The sequence below is a fragment of the Perognathus longimembris genome, chromosome 2, assembly GCF_023159225.1.
Source record: "Perognathus longimembris pacificus isolate PPM17 chromosome 2, ASM2315922v1, whole genome shotgun sequence".
Classification (NCBI taxonomy): domain Eukaryota; kingdom Metazoa; phylum Chordata; class Mammalia; order Rodentia; family Heteromyidae; genus Perognathus; species Perognathus longimembris.
In genome coordinates, this window is record NC_063162.1 from 134269768 (window position 1) to 134287934 (window position 18167).

Below are 18167 nucleotides of genomic sequence, written 5' to 3' on the forward strand. Positions count from 1 at the left end.
TCCAAGACATCCTGCGCTTCTTTGTGTATCATTGTGTATTTATTAACTCTAATACCACTGTACATAGATGGGAAATATGTCTTAATACATTGATTTTCTAAGTAATATCTGATTCTAAACTCCCTACTAATCTAGAAGGAAAAAAACAACTGGTCAGTAATGTTCTAATGAGCCTGTTAGAACACAGAGAAATTCTAGCAGCTTTTGTTATCCTAGGATTGGTATACAGGTTTCAGGTCTTCAATTCATTGTGATCCATACCTCTCGCTAAGCTACTCATTGTCCATTTTGTAGTCCATTCTAGAAAAGAAGCCTCTAGAATTTATGAAGTTTTAGGGAACAATTAGGCTGAGTGTTGTAAACCCAGTGTTCAGCCCTAAAGTGACACCCTGTAGCCACTGGCTTCTCTGAAGCCTCAAGATGTCCTTTTCTCCTCTGAGGCTCACAGGATTGGAACTTTTGCTTGTAGCCTTAAGGACCAATTACATTTACACCGTCTAGCACAACAACAAAATGAAGGCTTGTATACCACATGTCTAATTTTAAAGTTACAAACCAAGCCAATGAGCCGCTAGGATACCTTCTATTGTTCTATGCTGACAAATACATTTTAATACTCATACAAATTAAAGAGTTTTGGATTGCTCAGACTTCCACACTGAAGTATAATGGCTTGATCAGCAACCCACATGCCAATGGGTCTCCCATGCACAGAGGAAGACTTGCCAGCCTGCAAAACTAAGCTTTGTCCATGCTCCAGCTGGGAAGCCATCTGAAAAGAAGGGAAGATGGAGTATTTGGTTTGAGAATTCTGGATCCCCCAAGCCCAGAATGTAGACTAAAGAAGAAGTTCAAGGTGGATGCAGTCCACTCTTCACCCTGGTAGAGGAGGAGTCACCAAAGGAGGTCCAGAGAAGGACCTTGCACAGCATGGGGCCTGAAGCAAGCACCTTGGGGTTAGGGATTCAGCTCAATGGCAGGGGGCTTGCCTGGTAAACACAAAGCTCCAGGCTCAATCCCCAGCACTTCCTAATAACATAGGGAAATGTTCACAAATAAGAAGCAAAATAACAGAAGCCAATTCAAAGAATACAACCCATATCTACCCAAAAGAAGGAGACAGACAAGTACAAAAACAGTCTTAGAAGGAAATAAAACAAAAGGTTAAGTGTACTTTTCTCTGGGTGAGTGTTTTATTTATCTATATTAACTAAAATTATAATTATAAAAAATAAATTACTTTTTCCAAGTGTAAAATTTTCTAATGCTAATATTTTGCAACAAGTCTATATTCACAATATATAAATCTTTGCTGATTTCATTAACTTTGATGGGATTTTTTTTGATCATATGATCTTTCAAATTAATATTACTTTCAAATTTAATATTACTTGAGGTAAACAAAGTGCAATTCCATTCACTGGCACTAGTCTTATGGTCCATTTACATTGTCAATAATTAGTACAGTCAACATAATTTGACACTATTGGAAGAAGAAACTCTATGACAGTGCCTGTATACAATTTCAGTTAAACTATTTCCCAGATGATTTCAATTTTTACAAGTTTGGCTCTTTATTAAAACATCATCGTAAATATTAATATGCTTACTCTTCATTAAAAGAAAGCAGAATGAACAACAGTTACTATCCTAAATTATACCAGTTAAAAATTAAATCGAAGCATCCCTATAAGCCATCACTTTTCAGTGGTATTAAGAGAACACACAGCAACCTCTTGAGTTGCAGTCAAAGACATATGCAGAGATCAACTTATACTCTTATGTGCTATATCATTAAATATGGAGTAAAATAAATGAACTAAGACATAAACTACAAAGAATGTACATGAACAACAAAAACTTGTGAAACAAAGGAGGAATTAAAGATGAAATGTTATACTGATATACAACAGATAAACAGAACTGATAAAAATGTTTATATGTTGTTTACTTAAAAAAGACATATGTTTAATAAAACATATCTAATAAAAGAAAAAATACACTTAAAAAGATTAGAAATAAGAAAGGATCTAAAGCCACAAATACAGAAGAAAATATTTAGTTTTAAGGTAATTGTACTAGAAATCTTCTAGCCTATCTTAAAACTCTATGAAAAAGGGTTATTAATATATACATATATATAATTTTAACTATATAGTCAAGAAGTAATAGTTAACTTGTCTAGGCCCAAATGTTTTCTTCTGTCTTATATTGTTATTTGTCTTTAGGCAGTACCAGGATTTTAACTCAGAGCCTTGCACGTGCTTGGTTAGTGCTCTACCATTTAAGACATGGTTCTAGCCCTGCTTTTCAAAACTGGTTGTTTTGTTGGAGCTGGAGACTTATGGACTTCAATGCCTAGGCTGGCTTTGGATATCAGCTTCCTGAAATGCTAGGATTATAGGTATGAGCCACTGATGCTCAGTGTAGAAGAAATATGTTTAAGTTTTCCGAGAATTTTCTCCTCACCTACTCTGAAAAGTCTTGCAGCCTAAAAGAGTCTTCTGGGTGTGTTTTTCCAAGCCATTAAAGAACAAGCAACTCATATTATTCACTACTATAACACAGAATCAAATGAAAAACTCACTAATTGAAGTGGTTAAGATAGAATACAAAACTATAATTATAGTTCAATCTTTTCATGAATATAAATGCAATAATCTTATATAAAATATAATGCATAGAATTCAATATTATTATAAAGAGGAAACAGTAGATCATAATGAAACAGGGTGTCTCTCAAGCAAAAATAACTCCATATTAACAAATCTATTACATAATTTATTTTTATAATAGGCCACAAGAATAAACCATATAATAATATCTAAGTAACTGGAACATGTTTAATATATTTCAACAATTTCCAATAAAATATTTATCATATGAAACCAGAAAGCCATTTCTTAATCTGGTAAAGAGCTATATTTCAGTCTAAGAGTTAACATTAAAAGTTAGTGAAATATTAATGGCATTCCTTAAAAGTCAGGAACAAGAGAAAAAGTACACCATCATTTATTTAGTAAATGAAGTATAACTATTGTAAGGGAAGAGAAAAAGCTATTACTAATTACACTTAAAATGACTATTTAAAAGAGATTCAATAACAAGGATTAATGAAAGTGTTCAGAAAAATTACCAATACAAAAGTCGATTGCTTGACCAATGAGTTATCATCAAAAAAGGGAAAATGATCATATTCAAATAGCAAAAGAGATATGACATACCAAATAATCATAAGTAACAAATGCTCAGCAAATGAAAAATTAATGAAGAATGTAAAAAGTATCTTCAGGAATTTTGATTTGTAACCATTTCCTGCATAGAAAACAAAGTTTGCATTTCTTCCTATTAATCTATAATGTTAAAGCAATTCTAAATAAAATGACATTGATCTGCTTTCAGCACTTAACCAAATATAACCAAACAAATGTAGCCAAACATCTTGAAAATTAAAAGTAACATTTATCCCACTGCAAAGTTAAACACACAATAAAGCAAGTGGCAAAATAGCAATAATTAAAATAGCATAGAACAGGAACACAGAATACCAAAAAGTAAATAAGCAATAAATCCAGAAACCACTCCAAGTATGTGTAAGAATTTAATATTTGATAAATGTGGAATATTCAAAACAGTAGAAAAGGGGGTTTTCAATAAATGATGATGCAACAACTATATAAATATTTAGATCCTCAATAATACCTATATCAAAAATAAATTCCATTTGGGGTAAATATTCAAATCTAAAAAAAATTAAAATACAAGGCAACATAGATATTTATATAATATTGGCATGGAGAAGACTTTTTAAAAACACCATCAAAGGCATAATTCATGAGATTTATCTAACTGAAAAATGCAAATATTTCTGTATATCAAAGACATCATGAATTTAATTGGCATATGTTCAAGAAGGGGCACAATGTCTATAGCATACAGAAAAAAAGGTAGTGGTTCTAATATATAAGAGGTCTTACTAAAAAGTGAGCCTCTCACAGAAATATTAGCATATCCATTCATTCATTCCTTCAACAGATATTTACTGTGCACCTAGTATATGCCAAATATTGTGCTAGGGGCAGAGAATGCAATGTTGAAATCTGACATCCACACATAGTTGCTTCCCTTGTTTATTCTAGTGTTGGCAACCAATTCTCCCAAAAGCAAATAAACAAATAAATAATAACAACAAATAAAGAACAGACAGGAAATCCAGAGTGCGGACTGCTTTCAATACAGTGCTTTCAGCGTGCCTTTCCCAAAACGTTGAATCCAAGCATCTATCTAAAAGATACAGAGAGAATACCATGTATTAAGCCCCTGAGGTACAGAAAAGATTTTGGCACGATGTGGCCGTATCACAGTGGGCAGGAAAGAGAGAAGCAGAGATGGCATTGGAGAACTAGATACATGTCAGATTGTACAAGACTATGCAGCCTTGTGATGAGTTTAGATTATGTCCTATAAAGTACAATGTAAGTTACTTAATTCAATGTACAAGAAAGGTCGTTGCTGCCACTTTATCAAATATGTGGGCCAAGAGCACTAGTAGAAGAACCAGATTAATGTCACAATAATCAAGTGAGAAAAAAACACTGGTCAGCCTAAGTGATGGCAATGATCTTGAAAAGAAGCAGATTAAAAGTAATGCTTGAATGAGAAAAGTAATAAGGCTGGTCTACTGGATATAAGGAACTGTTCATGAAAGCAAACAAGAGTTGGCTCCAAATCTCTGGTTTGTGCAGTGGGTTGGATGGTGGTGTTTCTTTTACAATGGAGAAGGATGAGAAAAATAATATTGGGGTAATGTTAAATTTGAGATACCTGAGTCAATCAAAGGGAACAAGTAGATATGAGTCTAGAACATAAGAGGAAAGATTCAGCAGGTCATGAAAATTTGAAAGTTGTTTTAACAAAAGATAGTACATAGTTTATGAAAAGTGGTTTAAGAAAAACAACTGGGAAAGGATAAAGAAAAGAGAGACTCAAATTTCAATATTTAAAAAGCCATTAGTGATGGCACAAGGAAACCTAGAGCAGAAGAGAGACTTTGATGTGGAGAGAGAACATTCAGATAGGTCTTCTTGGCAGAGGATGGCCGGCCTTTCAGGGTTAGGCAATGTAGAAGAGCCTGGTGTTCTAAGAGGTTACTGTTGGTAGTATGCTGGGAAAGTCACATTGTTGTGGATTGCAAAGTAAAGAGAATACTGGAAAATACATGCAACATTGAAGGAAAACTCTATATAGAAGTGTGGTTCTAACACAACTTGTCAACACTGAGAAAAAGCTACAGATGGAAAAGACATCCACAGGGATGCTTGGCTTGGACAAAGGACACCAGCACGTTTGAAGGCTGGTGTGTGGAGGGGAACAGAGGATGCTGAAGAGGGAAAGCAGGAAAACCTAAAGAAACATTCTTAGAGATACAGAAGTAGACGAGATCCGGAGAAACAGATGGTTTTTTGAAACTCTCTCCATAGCTACAAAGAGGAAGTTCTTTAAGGTAACTGTGTTGGAAGATCTTGTGGTGGGAAGAGGAGGAAGTTTGTGTGTAGTAACTCTTTTTTTGGAGGGGAAATGTGAAGAAATCAGAAGGGGATCAGAACATTTCTGAGGGGGTGAAAATATTTGCAACGGAAAATTAATACTACGGGAGGAACAACAGCACCAATTTGAACTGTGAGATAATGGACTGCAAGTAAAGCCGGTGGCTGAGTTGTGTGATTTTATTTCAGTTGTCCCAGTCAGGCCAATGCCAGATAGGCAGGAAAGGTTAGCCAGGATTCAGGGTGTTTGTCGGGAAAGTAACTTGGAAGAAACTATAGTTCAAGAGTGCTGACAGCATTGCATTTCAGAGAGTGGTTTTGATAATGGACCATAGACTCTAGGCCTATCAGCGCTCTCAAGATAAGGGTTGATTCATGGGAGGAAATGGTGTTAATGAACTTGTCAGTGAGCAAAGAGCCCAGGGCAGGAAAATGGCATCGGAGAGTGGAATACCTGGCAAGGTGCTAGTTCTGGTCCTAGAAGCAGACACCAAGACAGGGATCACAATTCAAGAGTCCTACTGAGAGGGCACCTATGACAGGTAAAGGGCAGGAACCAGGAAGAGGGATGAGAAACCCATAGATGAGAGGAAGGAAGACTGGGAAAGAATAGCCTCAGACTGCAGCACAGTTCTAAGAAAGTTTCAGCCAGGTGTTGAGAACTCCCCAAAACTATTGGTTGGCGCATCCAGCATCTCATGTGAATGGGCCCTCACCAACCCCTCCCTGTGCTCAGTCACAGTGCAAACCCAGGGGTGAGGCACTTTGCAAAAGGAGGGAGAGCTGCCTGTCAATGTTGCTCTATGGGGCAGGAGACAGGCCAGGCATTCCCATGGCCACCACAAACAAGAGGATGCCATTGGTAACCTTGGGAACCTGAACCTATTCTAAAGAGAGAAAATGAGCATTTGGGACATGAAGTTACAGGAAGAAGGGGACCGAGTAATGGAGCTCAAGTTCAACCACAATTGTGCCTACCACAGCCCTGCCTTGTGTCAACCACCCTGTGCTCACTGGGGATTTGCAGTTATTCGGACAATCTTCCAGCAGAGTACAGTGGGCTGAAACTAGCTTTTGATCACAGAAATGGAGGCTGAGAAGACTAAAAGTAGGAATAGGTCTTTGGAGAACTAATAATGAAAGAGACCCACAAGGGATAGAAAATGCTATAAATTACAAGGAGGAAGGAAAAGGAGACGTCTGGTGATGAGGTTCTCAAAGAAGCCAGGATTTGGCAGGCAGGATGAGGAGGAAATACGCTAGGAGTTGCACTGGCTCGTCCGGGAACCACTCGCCCAGGCCCAGGCCGAGCCCCAAGGTACGTGGTCCTGAGTGGCTTGGTGGGAGTGGTGGGCGGTAAGGCAGGCGGGGTCTGGGCGAGGAAGCAGAGCTGACTGCAGACAGCGAGCGCAGGGTGGTGAGGTCCGGAGGGCCGGGCGCAGTGTGAGAAGCCCCGTGCGCAGGGAGACGCAGAGCTTCCCCCGCTCCCTTCCCAGCTCAAGAGCCGGCGGGCTTGCCAGGCTTGCCAGGCTTGCCGGGCTTGCCCGGCTTCCCGGGCTTCCCGGGCTTGCCGAGGCCCCGCGCCTTGTGCTGGCGCTCCCGGGCGGCCCCGGCACGGAGCTTGGCACAGCAGCTGGCGGCGGCCTGGCGCGTGGTGACGGCGCCCGCGGGCGGGCAGCGGCTTCCGGGTGCAGCGGGGCGCAGGACCGACGCGCTGCGGGGCGATGGCTTCGCCAGGCTTCAGCCGGGACGCAGCGGACCCCAGGGAGGAAAGACAGAGAGACATGGCGATTAGAAACGCGCAGGAAACCGGGGCAGGGTGCAAAGCCGGGTGGAGTGGTGGGGCGGCCGCCCTGCGCCCCCAGTCACACCGCGGGATAAAAGGGCATCCGAGGAAAATAACCCAACCACGGAATCTCTAACCAAAGTAGGGGAAAGGGACCTAAACTCTTCCTCCCAGAAATTCTACTTTGGATTTTCTCACTACAGAGTAACTTGAATGCATTAAATTTTCAAACGAAGGCCCTCACCAAAAGGCAAAGAAAAGTTAGAAATATTCTGTATCCACCAATAAAAGACATGGTCGATACTATCTTGTTATTAAAATAGTCCCATCAAATAAAACCTAATGGTGTGGAGAAGCGTTTATGCCCTGAGAAAAGGCCATCCATTTGTGGCATGTGTGTGCTTGTGTGCTGGCACAGACACACGTAGAAAACACAGCAAGAGGTTCAGAGGATGACTCCAAGCCATGAGGCTGCAGGCAATCTTTATTTCCCCCAATTTTATACAGTATGCTTCAGTTTTATAGTAAGAACAATCTTTCATCTAATACAAGGAATTCCACTTTATATAGTAGCATTCTGTCTTTAACCCAATTCAAATATATAAAATGCTTGTTTCACTGTTCACAAAATGATGGACATTTAAAAAAAAAAGATTTTTAAAGAGTGAACGGTCCACTGAAAAGGTTTATCTTTGTCAAATGTCCTGAGTAAATTGCAGTTATGGAGTAGTGTATCTTTTTATATTCAAATCAAAACCATTGCCTTTGATGAACTTGTATCTTATTTTTACTATATTACATTTACCTGGAAAAAAAACAACAACAAAGTGTTCTGGACTTTTGAAAACAGGTAATTTTCACAGACTTGGGAACACAACGTTTGGTAAAAAGAAAAAAATTAGCATATTTTTTGGAGCAAATGTTCTCAATTATCTTAGTGTTTCACAGTAATTCAATTTTTCCCTTTGATTTGAAAAAAAATTAAAAGGAACAAAAGTAAAGCATTAAGATGAACCAGAGTCTATACTTAACATCTTGTTTTTTCAATCATAATGAATTAAAAAATTTAAGTTACTAATATCTACAGAATCCATTTTGCCAAACATACAAAAATATGCAAAGGAGGAAATAACACCACATACTGGAATAGTTCCAAGACTTTGTAATTACACTGACTTTTTAAAGATTGGAATGTAAATTCCAAAGATATATTAGGCAAAAATGACCTCAAAGATGTCTGCTTTCATGATGAGCAAATCAAAGATCCCATGTTTGCTGAAACTTTGTTGCTTAAATACAAGATGGACAAATTACTCTTACCATCCTACAAATCTGCCTCCTTCTGAAAGTACTCGACAGAATGATCATGCCTAAAGGAATACATTCAGTAATATATATGTATATATATATATATATTCATTCCTTATACACACACGTGTGTGTATATATACATATACATATATATGGAATGAATAAAAATTACCAAGAGATTAATCCGAAGCAGCCAAATATTTGTGTTACATGAACCCAACAAAGGTTTTAGGAACTTTCTATAAGAGAGGAAGAAGGGTGAACAAATGCAGTCATGCTTTTCAGTAGACACTATGTGGAAAATGACCTATGCAAGTTGTGGGCAGGAGAGGGAAAAACTGGGGGAATGTAAAGAAAGGGGTGACATTATCCAAAAAAAGAAATGTACTCTCATTACCTGACTTACGAAATGGTAGCTCCTCTGTACAACACATTAATAGTAACAATAAAATTTTTCAAATCTTACTATTCACCAAATGAGCTAATAATTGGATGAAATACAGTTACAACAGAAGAAAAGCATTTATTGTTGGTGCTACAATTTAGCTTTCATGATCAGTGATTCCAACTTAATTCAACATTTTTGAGATGTCTATTATATCTGAAAGACTGTGCTCAGACAACTAAGAACGAAAAAGGTAATACAGGGCTCCTGCCTTCCAGTAGCGCTATCTACAAAATTACTTTCAGATTATTAGAATGACTCAGACCCCGAAGCTAACCTGAATCCCTAAATCACCCTGCAGTTCCACCAAAGCTTTTCTTCCCATATTTCTCCGATGAACTAATTTCCTGTCATGCCTTCCTCAGCTCACATTCATCCAGCGCATCCCATGTCTCTACACCAGACAAGTCAACAGTGACTAACCTATGAGGGGAGCTGAAAATCCATCCTAGATCCTAACTAAAACACCAGCCCTCTTCCAGAAATACATAAAGAAATGTACTGGAAACTAACTTGCTTACATAAAAAATATATTAAAATGTTTATAAGGAGTTATGCCTCCCTTGCATTCTTTTTCACGAGTAAAACATGGCTCCTTTCTGGAAAATAATTGGAATATTCTAACTGCTCAGTACAAAATTTCAATGAGGTTTGGCTTAGGTAAAATTGTGGTACTGACTAGACACAGCAACACACACTTTTATTTCTGATAATAAACTGTGACTTTCCCTAAAGTGGCAAATGCTGAAAACCTTGGCTCACATTGGTATGCAGAACCCCAAAGCAGGATTCTATTGAATGCTTTGCTAGATCAAGACTCTCAAGTTAAAAGACAAGGCATATTATTTCCTCTGCCTTCAGGCTCAAACACCATTTATGGAAAGTCAGCAAGTTTCTGTGTGGTAGAAAAGAATATATTCAGTCCCTATTTCTTAGTAATACCTCTTGGAAAGATGGTGGCACCTCCTGATCTGGAAGGTAATGGGGCACAATGGCATGCGGCTGTACCATAATCTGTACTTCCACAATCAGGAAGGTCTGTGCCAATGTCTCTATCACTTTGCCACATCTATTTTGCCACTCTTAGAGGAACAGTTCATCCTCCAGAAGATGCAGAGAGGCTCAGAGCACATTATTGCTGGGGTGACTGACTCACCTGAAGACACATAAATGTTTTTGACTTGTCAAGTGTGTATGAGATCTGCAGTATTATTAACTGCTAAACTATCATCATCCTCATTCTACTAGATTTCCAATCATTACCCCTCAATACCATAGTCAACTGCTGCTACCATTTTTAATATAACTTTCTTTCTACCCTGTGAGAAAATGTAAGCAGAGCATGAAAGAAAGGGAAGCAGAGTTTATTGGAAGAGCTTAAGATCATCTATTCAAATAAAAACCAAAAATCAAATGTATTCTGGAGCCAGACAGTATCATTAAAGATCATTCCTTCCAACATATTCACATTTCATATGGGCGAACCATGGGGGTATAGAGTTATTTTGGGGACAAGAAACTGAAATTTTAAAATATCAAAGACAAAATAATTGGAAAATCATACAGAATCAAATGATGGCCAAATGATAGCTCATGGAGGCAGTATTTAAGGGTAAGTGAAAATTTTGAAGTAAATGAAAAGAATTGAAGAATTAAAAGGATGAAAATAAAACATGAGATATACTAGTCTTTTATAGACATGGTCCAAATGATGTTTGATATTTATCAATAACAAGATGAGGTAGATTGAGCATCGAGAGGCATTGGACAAGTGGTTTATATACATTATTAGCCCAACAAGTCAAATTCTGAAAAAAAAATGTGTTAAAGGAGATAATCTATAACTACCTAAAGAATCAAGAAAAGTCAATATCAAGATGTTTGCAACCTCATTTAGTAGAAATAATACAAAGAAAACATCTGCTTTGAATGGCCACTGTATTCCTATAAGAAAGATCACTGTACCACAATGAAAGCTGAGTCAATGCACATTGAACAACCTTCTGGTTAGAATTTATTTTTATATGCAGATTTGCCTAATGGAAAAAAAAAAAGGCACTGACCCTTAAGTACTAGAATGACACTTTTCACTACAAATTCCAGAACTGACACTGTGGAATTCATACACTCTTGTCTGTGAAGGTGGTTATGGTGACACAATCATCTAGCACCCAGTTACCTCCCTGGTGAACAGTCGCTTCAGAAAATAGATGCCATTTCAGTTACCTGCCAGGCCTAGTAGAGAGAGCTAGTTTGCCCTGCCTTGCTGTTTGAACTGTAATACAGGTGTTATCTCTCTTCCTCTTCTATCTGTGTGTCTCTGTCTCTCACACACACATATACACACAGAAAGAAAGCACTATTTAATTATAAATAAAAATTTTAAGAAAAGAGGAATAGACTATTGCTGCCAGGCTCCAGTGGCTCACATTTGTAATCCTAGCTACTCAGGAGGCTGAGGTCTGAAGATTGCAATTGAAAGCCAGCCTGGGCAGGAAAATCCATGTGACTCTCATCTCCAATTAGCCACCAGAAAACTGAAAGTGGTGTTGTGGCTCAAAGTGGTAGAGGGCTAGCTAGTCTTCAATGAAAAAGTTCAGGGTCAATGCTCAGGCCAAGTTCAAGCCTCAAGACCAAAAGCGAGTTGGGGGTTGGGGGAGGAAGTATAGCTTTTCTCTATGTTCCAGAGCAACACCTTTTAAATTGAAATTTTAACCTTATAACCGAGAAGGGTGTGTTTTTAATGACAGCAATTAAGAATTTGTTTTGCTTACTAAGTAAAAGGAAATTTTTCAAGTAGAACTTGGATAAACTTTTATCGACGAATATAAAAATATTTTCTACGTTTACCACATGAAAACAAGGTACAGAAGAACGTATGTAGTATATATTATGCTACCATTTTAAAAGGGGCAATATATATGTATAGACATATATATATATTTCTATGGAGATATTTCTTTTTTTTTTTTGGCCAGTCCTGGGGCTTGGACTCTGGGCCTGAGCACTGTCCCTGGCTTCTTTTTGCTCAAGGCTAGCGCTCTGCCACTTGAGCCACAGCGCCACTTCTGGCCATTTTCTGTATATGTGGTGCTGGGGAATGGAACCCAGGGCCTCATGTATATGAGGCAGGCACTCTTGCCACTAGGCCATATCCCCAGCCCTATGGAGATATTTCTATAAAACAACTCTTTTGAAAGCCCAAAGACACTGACAGGTTTGCCTTTGGAGAAGAAAATGGGAAAACTGAGAGATAAGGAAAACTTACCTTTTGTGGTGGTATACTTCTTTGCAGTTTTTTTTCAGACATGCATATTACCTAGCAAAATAATCCTTTTGTTCTTTTTTGTTAACTATAAGTTACCTTATGCAACCACTTACCTCAATTTTCTCCATATTAAAATGAGGTCATACTAAATTCCTAGATTTTTAAATCTAGTCTTCAAAAGAATTATGACTTAAAAGAAGGCATATACAAGTAGCAAAATGAACTAAATAAAAGCCTTGCTTTGCAGCAACTTACATACCATACAATTAATTATTTACAGTCTGCCTGTAGCACATCCACCAGGCTGTAAAAACAACACAGTCAGCAAAAGTCTAGAAGAAAATTCAAGTGTGCAAGCTTGACAATGTTCCTCCTTTTTTTTGTATTCTGCATTGAGTATAATATCTGGGCAAGTGATTCTTCTGTTTTTACATATCCAAACTATTACTTAGAAGATACATACTCTCCAAACATCTTGCTAAATAAGTACAAATTAAAAGCATAAATAAGTTGATTTTGTGCTAGAGTTTGGAAAAGTTTTTGATAGGGAAAAAGCTGAAAATCACTTTATTCTCACAGAATTCACTCCAGAATCCCCTAAAGTCTTCCTAAACAGAAAATACTAAACAAATGAAAAATAGCAAGAACAGAGCAATGAAAATCTTAAACCAAGAAAAACTGCATATGAAGAAAACACTGGGAAAAAAAACAACTCACTGAACTTTGCAGGACAGGGAAAATGGGGGCAGGCCGGGTAATCCATTCATTCATAACTCTACATGCTGTAAAGTTAAGCTTATAGTCTTGGTCACTTAAGGGATAAGATTCAAATCATAGGTTCGGTGTAATTAATAATGCAATAAAAGCTGGGTGGTGGTGGCTCAGGTCTGCAATCTCAGCTACACAGGAGGCTGGGATCTGAAGATCAAAATTCAAAGTCCTAAAGACTCTTATCTCTAATCACCAAAAAGCCAGAAGTTGAGCTATAGCTCAAATGGTAGAATGCTAGCCTTGAGCAAAAAACAAAGAACAGTGCCCAGGTCCTTAGTTTGTCCAGTACTGGCCTGCATACACAGGCAGTCTCTCTGTCTTTCTTTCTCTCTCTCTCTCTCTCTCTCACACACACACACTCACACACACACACACACACACACACACACACACACACACACAAAGGGGAATGTGAAAAATAAACAGTAAAGCATGAGCTGGGGATATAGCCTAGCGGCAAGAGTGCCTGCCTCGGATACACGAGGCCCTAGGTTCGATTCCCCAGCACCACATATACAGAAAACGGCCAGAAGCGGCGCTGTGGCTCAAGTGGCAGAGTGCTAGCCTTGAGCGGGAGGAAGCCAGGGACAGCGCTCAGGCCCTGAGTCCAAGGCCCAGGACTGGCAAAAAAAAAAAAACAGTAAAGCAGAGTTCATGAGAGGAAGAACTATCTCTATCTTGAATTCAGAGATGAAACAGACTTTCAAGTCTGTATAATTCACAAAGTGAAGAGATCACCAAGAAGAGTCAATTCCTGTAGGGCAGTTACTATAGGATGAATTTATTTTTAGTTGTAACCTTGTTTGAAGTAGTAATGTGGATAAAAAGGCTAGAAATGATTTTCCAAATACTGGGTTTCTTTATATAGAATTTCTTTATATAGAGAGAGTGCCATATAGGAATGATGACACCTGGCAAAACTGATGCACTAGGCTTAAACACAAGATCAATTTGTATCCAGATACAAGTTTTTAATAGGGCAGAACTCCAAGGCATGAGAAGATCATACTTATATGACATTTTGACAATTTTTTCTAGTATTTTGTTGCAGGTACCTAATACTATTGTCTGTCACAACCTTCATACTCAGGAGTTAGCTGCACCCAAAAAACACAAAACCAGGAAATCAAGAGGTATCCTTTTTACTTTTCCATTAGAGTATAATTGATAGAGATGTGCTATGGGTTTTATTGCACACACACAAAAATGTCAATTAAAACAAAATGAAACAAAAAAAGCTATCTTCTCTCATTGATCTTATAAAGCTAAAGGAACAATGTGTAACCACAACTTTCAGCGGAATACACACTATAAACTCAAGGTATTCATTATCATATGGACAGAGTATGTGTGTGAAATAGACAGAGAGAGGGAGAGAGAAAAAGAGAAAAGAGAGACTCAGACCATATACAGAGGTAGAGATTTCAAAATCCTATTCTATTGTTTTGTTTTTGTCATAATACAGAAGTTTACTTGAGACAATGTGTTCCAAAAATTAAGAAGATTTGAAGCACATATTAGTAAAAGATTATGGTTTATACCATTCTGTGAACCTTTTGTTACTAGATGAGCATATTAGGTTCTTATGCTACTATTTATTATTGATTACAAATGTCAGAAAAGTAACCACTTTAAAAGATTAGAACAGGCTGGGGATATGGTCTAGTGGCAAGAGTGCTTGCCCTGTATACATGAAGCCCTGGGTTCAATTCCCCAGCACCACATATACAGAAAACAGCCAGAAGTGGCCCTGTGGCTCAAGTGGCAGAGCGCTAGCTTTGAGTAAAAAGAAGCCAGGGACAGTGCTCAGGCCCTGAGTCCAAGCCCCAGGACTGGCAAAAAAAAAAAAAAAAAAGATTAGAACAGAAAATTATAGCTTTTTCATATTTCTATAGATCATACGAGAATTTTAAAAGTTGTTCTTTTCTAACTATACTATCTTATTTCGTATATTTCAGCATTTCTATTATTGACCTCAGTTTTTAGTGGGTTGTAACTCATACACAAAACTTACTCTCAGCTGTTGCCACAGAGTTGATCTCAGACTTAGAGCCATCAAAATTGTGAGAAAATAAAGTTGACTAAGCTATTCATTATGTAGTCCATTCTTTCTGACAGCCCTAGCAAACTAAATTTTTAAAACAAATCTTTAAAAACTTACTTTACTGAAAACTTCACACACAAAGTCTCCTGGAAATTTTTTTTTTCTTTAAAGGCAGATTTTTAAAGTTTCCCAAAAGGACGAATCATGTGTTATGCAGATATATACTTGATGTATTGTCAGTGGTGTTGTTCATTGTGAGCAAGGCTAACTTGTCAAAAGCTATCCTTTGTACCCATCTTAGGACCCTCATATCCTAGGGAATTAGGAGCTTCATTTCCATCTCAAGGGAAAAAGGAATTCCACCCAAACTAATGGTTTGTTGACATGGCAAGATCAAGGAAAGTTTTATTTGTAAGTTCTTCCTTCAAAAAGGTGAAAGGGAGAGATTTTTCAAAGGAACACTTACAACAATACAAGGGCTATCTTCTATTAAGTATTCACCAGCCCCTAAAGTGCAGCTGTGAAATGCAAAATTAGTGTACTTCAGTCACCTTCAACATTTAACAGCATCTTTTTACCCTTAAAATCTGGCTATGGGTACTAGCTGATTTGTCAAATGAACTATGTCTGATACCCCCAATATTTGTTGCCTAGCTTGGAATATAGACATAGTTCCTGACTTGGTCAGAGTCAGAGACAAAATCACATACAACTCCAAGACAGATCAAAGCTACAGAAATCAACAAATTGCATCTGTTAGAGAGCAATAATGCATAGTTTTGTGGGGCGGGGGTGGGGTGTTAATAAGATGTTTCCCTTTTCAAGAAATAATACTTTTAAATATGTCTCAAAGACTATCTCAAAAGCCTTATGAACACAACACATAAATTAATTCACTATTACCATTAGTATTAGTATAGTATTTTTCTCTTTAGTCTCATGGTCATTACCTGAATTTAAGCCCTATGACTCTTTCGTTTTGTTTTGTTTTTGCTGGTCCTAGAGCTTGAACTCTGGGCCTGGGCAACATCACTGAGCAACTTTTACTCAAGGCACTCTACCACGTGAGCCACAACACCACTTCCAACTCTTTGTGATGAGTTGGAGATAAGAGTCTCACAAACTTTCCTGCCCCAGCTGGCTTTAAACTGTGATCCTTAGATCTCAGCCACCTGTGTAACTACAATTACAGGCATGAACCACAAGCGCCCAGTTCCTATCACTCTTACTTAAGAGTGCTAACATTAATCCCTAATTGCTTTCTCCACTACAAATTTTACCTTTCCATCTCACTCAAATTTGGTCTCCTCAAGGCTTTAATAGGTCCCTGCTTGAAGCCCTTCAACAGTAACTCCTAAATTGAAAATAAAGTTCAAACTACTTGAACCAGATGCCAGTGACTCATACCCATAATCTAACTATTCAGGAGGCTGATACCTGAAAGATCACAGCTAGGCAGAAAAGGAAGTTCACTAGACTTGATCTCCAAAATAATGAGTTGTTTTTTTTTTTTTAATTTGCTCAGCAAAGAAAAGGAAAAGTAACTTGTAGTTATTTACCAGATCACCATCCTAAGTTGTTGCTTTATCTTGATTTACTTACATAAGTTTATATAAGCTGATCAATAAACTAATATTTTCTAAATCAAAAAGTAGGACTGGAGGTGTGGTTCAAGTGATAGAGCCTGCCAGCCTACCAAGTACGAGGTCCTGAGTTCAAACTGCAACACCACCAAAACACAGAGACATGCACACAGACATACACACTCCACTACCAAATACCATTTTCTCCAATGATCAACTGAAACCTATGGAATTATCTGCAACAAAAGCCCTTTCTTCTACTGATACATGCTAACAAAAATAGCTTAAATGCTTCTTTTCCTTATTAATCTTTCCCAAATTTTTAAACAATCTTCTACTCAATAAAGCTTAACAATTCCCAATGCTAAAAAAAAAAAAAATACCTCACTTCAAGCACAACTAGTCTTACAAGTAATAACTTCGTTAGCATGTGATACAAAGGCTTGAATTACTCAAGTAGATGAAAAGAAATCTAGGTTATGGTGACCTAACAAGCACCAGTTTTTTGCCTGCATGCCTAGGGCACCACCTACCTATCAGGAAAAGGTAAACACATCTTGCTGCCACCATCCTACAGCTCCCAAAACAACTGCAGTCCCAGCAGCCAACTTCCTGCCACGTCACTGCCAAAGGCCCTTCAACTTCCTAAAATCTGCCTCAGTAAGACTTGCGCTATGTTTAATTCTCAGCAGCAAAGACAATTTAGTTATTTAAAAGCTATAAAACTATTTCCAACTCTGTAGTGAACACAGCAAAATCACTGAGTCATACATAAACTGGGGGAAAAAAAGTGAGTTTTTTAAAAAGGTTCTTTTAAAAGAGCTTATAAAAAAACCCCAAAGTTGTCAGTTAATACCTAGAGATCAATAAACATACCTACCTCTAAAAATATCATACTTAAAATATATGCCATCTTCAGAGTGTCACATTTTATTTTAGGGAGGCAACAGGGTCTCTGAACAGACAATCTGCTTTGCCTATACTTATCTTTTACTTGACTTCAAAGGAACTTCGCTGACAGGAGGGTCAGAAATGAGAAATTACTTTCAGATTCAGGCTTATCATACATTTGATGGTCATGAGAAAAAGACAAGAGTTCATCCTCTATGTATTGAAACCTCAGTGAAATAGAATATCCAAAATGAAGCTATACTTAAAAGAAAAAAGTTTCATACTGAATCTGAAGCCATAGAAAGTCACATCTTATGAAATAAACAGTAGAGGTATATCACACTTTAAAAAATGGCAATCTTTAAAAAAAAAAAAAAAACACAGCCAGACATCCTTTATAGCCCTCATCACTCAATGTGTGGGTCGAAGACTAGCAGTGTGGGCACTGTATGAAAGTACTTGTAGGAAGAGGAAAATCTCACATCCTACCTAGACCTTCTGCATATTAATACGGTCTCACAT

At 37.8% G+C, this 18167-nt stretch overlaps 1 protein-coding gene across 3 annotated transcripts in view; it reads right to left on the reverse strand.

Annotated features, from left to right (window-relative positions):
• Window positions 1–2440: 2440 nt before the first annotated feature.
• Window positions 2441–18167, reverse strand: part of Znf800 (zinc finger protein 800) — a 148413-nt gene continuing 132686 nt past the window's right edge. For all 3 annotated transcript variants that reach the window (XM_048340166.1, XM_048340167.1, XM_048340164.1), the window contains one exon: window positions 2441–7284. In XM_048340166.1, the coding sequence (XP_048196123.1) occupies window positions 7044–7284 (241 nt within the window). In that variant the 3' untranslated portion in view covers window positions 2441–7043. The remainder of the gene's footprint in view (window positions 7285–18167) is intronic.